The sequence below is a fragment of the Olea europaea genome, chromosome 4, assembly GCF_002742605.1.
Source record: "Olea europaea var. sylvestris chromosome 4, O_europaea_v1, whole genome shotgun sequence".
NCBI lineage: Eukaryota > Viridiplantae > Streptophyta > Magnoliopsida > Lamiales > Oleaceae > Olea > Olea europaea.
In genome coordinates this window covers 8,815,859-8,817,234 of record NC_036240.1, presented here as the reverse complement: position 1 = coordinate 8,817,234, position 1,376 = coordinate 8,815,859, and the positions used below count along the sequence as shown (strand labels likewise).

The 1,376-nt window shown below is 36.0% G+C and overlaps 1 protein-coding gene across 1 annotated transcript; it reads left to right on the top strand.

Annotated features, from left to right (window-relative positions):
* The first annotated feature begins 562 nt into the window (after positions 1-562).
* On the top strand, positions 563-1,006 carry LOC111392996. Its single transcript, XM_023018402.1, has one exon. It carries the CDS (start codon positions 563-565, stop codon positions 1,004-1,006), a length of 444 nt encoding a protein of 147 aa, XP_022874170.1.
* Positions 1,007-1,376: the final 370 nt, after the last annotated feature.

Below are 1,376 nucleotides of genomic sequence, written 5' to 3'. Positions count from 1 at the left end.
TAAGAAAATCATTTCATTTTAGAAAATAAAAAAAAAAACTTCATTTTACAAAATTTATATATATAATAATAAGTTACAAGATCCGTGGAATCCAATGCTCATCAATCTGCCAATGTCCAATATTTTTAAGGTATGCAAAGATGAAGAATATTTTTATTGATATTATCCTTTATATTTTCATGCCCACTAATTAATTGTATAATCTCATGAGTTTTTCCTTATAAATCATTTAATTCAAAAGAAGAATGTTAATTAAGCGTATTATTATTATTTTGCATCAGATCATATGATTAATAATATGATTATCATATGACTAAAAACCTTAATGGCCAGCTTTTGGCCTTAGCATAATATATACGACAGACATTGTATAGAAAGATCTATAGGAAGAATGTAGCATGGTTGAATAGTTCTTAAGATAGATTACTTTTACTTAAAGGAAATGGCACGACAACAACAAGGTTTAGCCGCTATGTTTAAATATTTATAGATGGCAATGCAAGACTTGGGAAGGCAGCATGCTCAAGCGGCACCTAATAATGCAACATGAAGTGCTAACACCATGAGCTCGATTGTTGAGGAGTTTCGTCGTTTTAAACCCTCGTCCTTTGATGGTAAAGGTGACCCTTTCGCAGCTGAGGAGTGGCTAAGAAGACTTGAAGGGATCTTCGAGCACATGAACTGTAACGACGCTCAAAATGTTTCATGTGCAAAGTTCATGTTGACCAACGATGCTGGACATTGGTGGGATTCTGAAACATGTACTAAAATTGCTGAACAACTATGTAATCTCACTTGGGATCAATTCAAGGAGTCGTTGATAGGTAAATATTTTCCCCAACCATTGAGGGATCAAAAGGAGGTAGAATTTCTCCAACTTGCACAAGGAAATTTGCCACTTGGCGAGTATGAAAGGAAATTTGAACAGCTTTCTAGGTACGCTCCACACATGGTAAACATTGAGCTGACGAAGGCTAAAAGGTTGAAAATGGGGTTGAAGCCATAGATTAAAGGAATTATGGCAGCCCAGCAGTATACTACTTATGCGAAAGTTGTACGTCGAGCACAAGCAATTTCTAATGGTTTAGGATTGGAAAAGAAACCTCAACCCAACACCGAGACTTCTGTAAAGAGAAAGTGGCCAGGTCACCACAAAGGCATAAATCAGAATCAGAAAGTAAAGATTTGGTCAGACTCAAACAAAACTTTTTCTCAATGCTCCAAATGCAATAAGCGACACTTGAGAGAATGTCTTCAAGGAAAGGGATTATGCTACATTTGTGGTAAAAGTGGTCATTTCCTTAGAGAATGTCCAAAGAAGAAGAAAGAAGGTGACCAACTTAAGAGAGGAAAGGCCAGAGTATTTGCTTTGATGG

Coding starts and splice junctions, on each gene's coding strand:
- LOC111392996 (XM_023018402.1), top strand. CDS start 563: ATGAGCTCGATTGTTGAGGAGTTTCGTCGTTTTAAACCCTCGTCCTTT.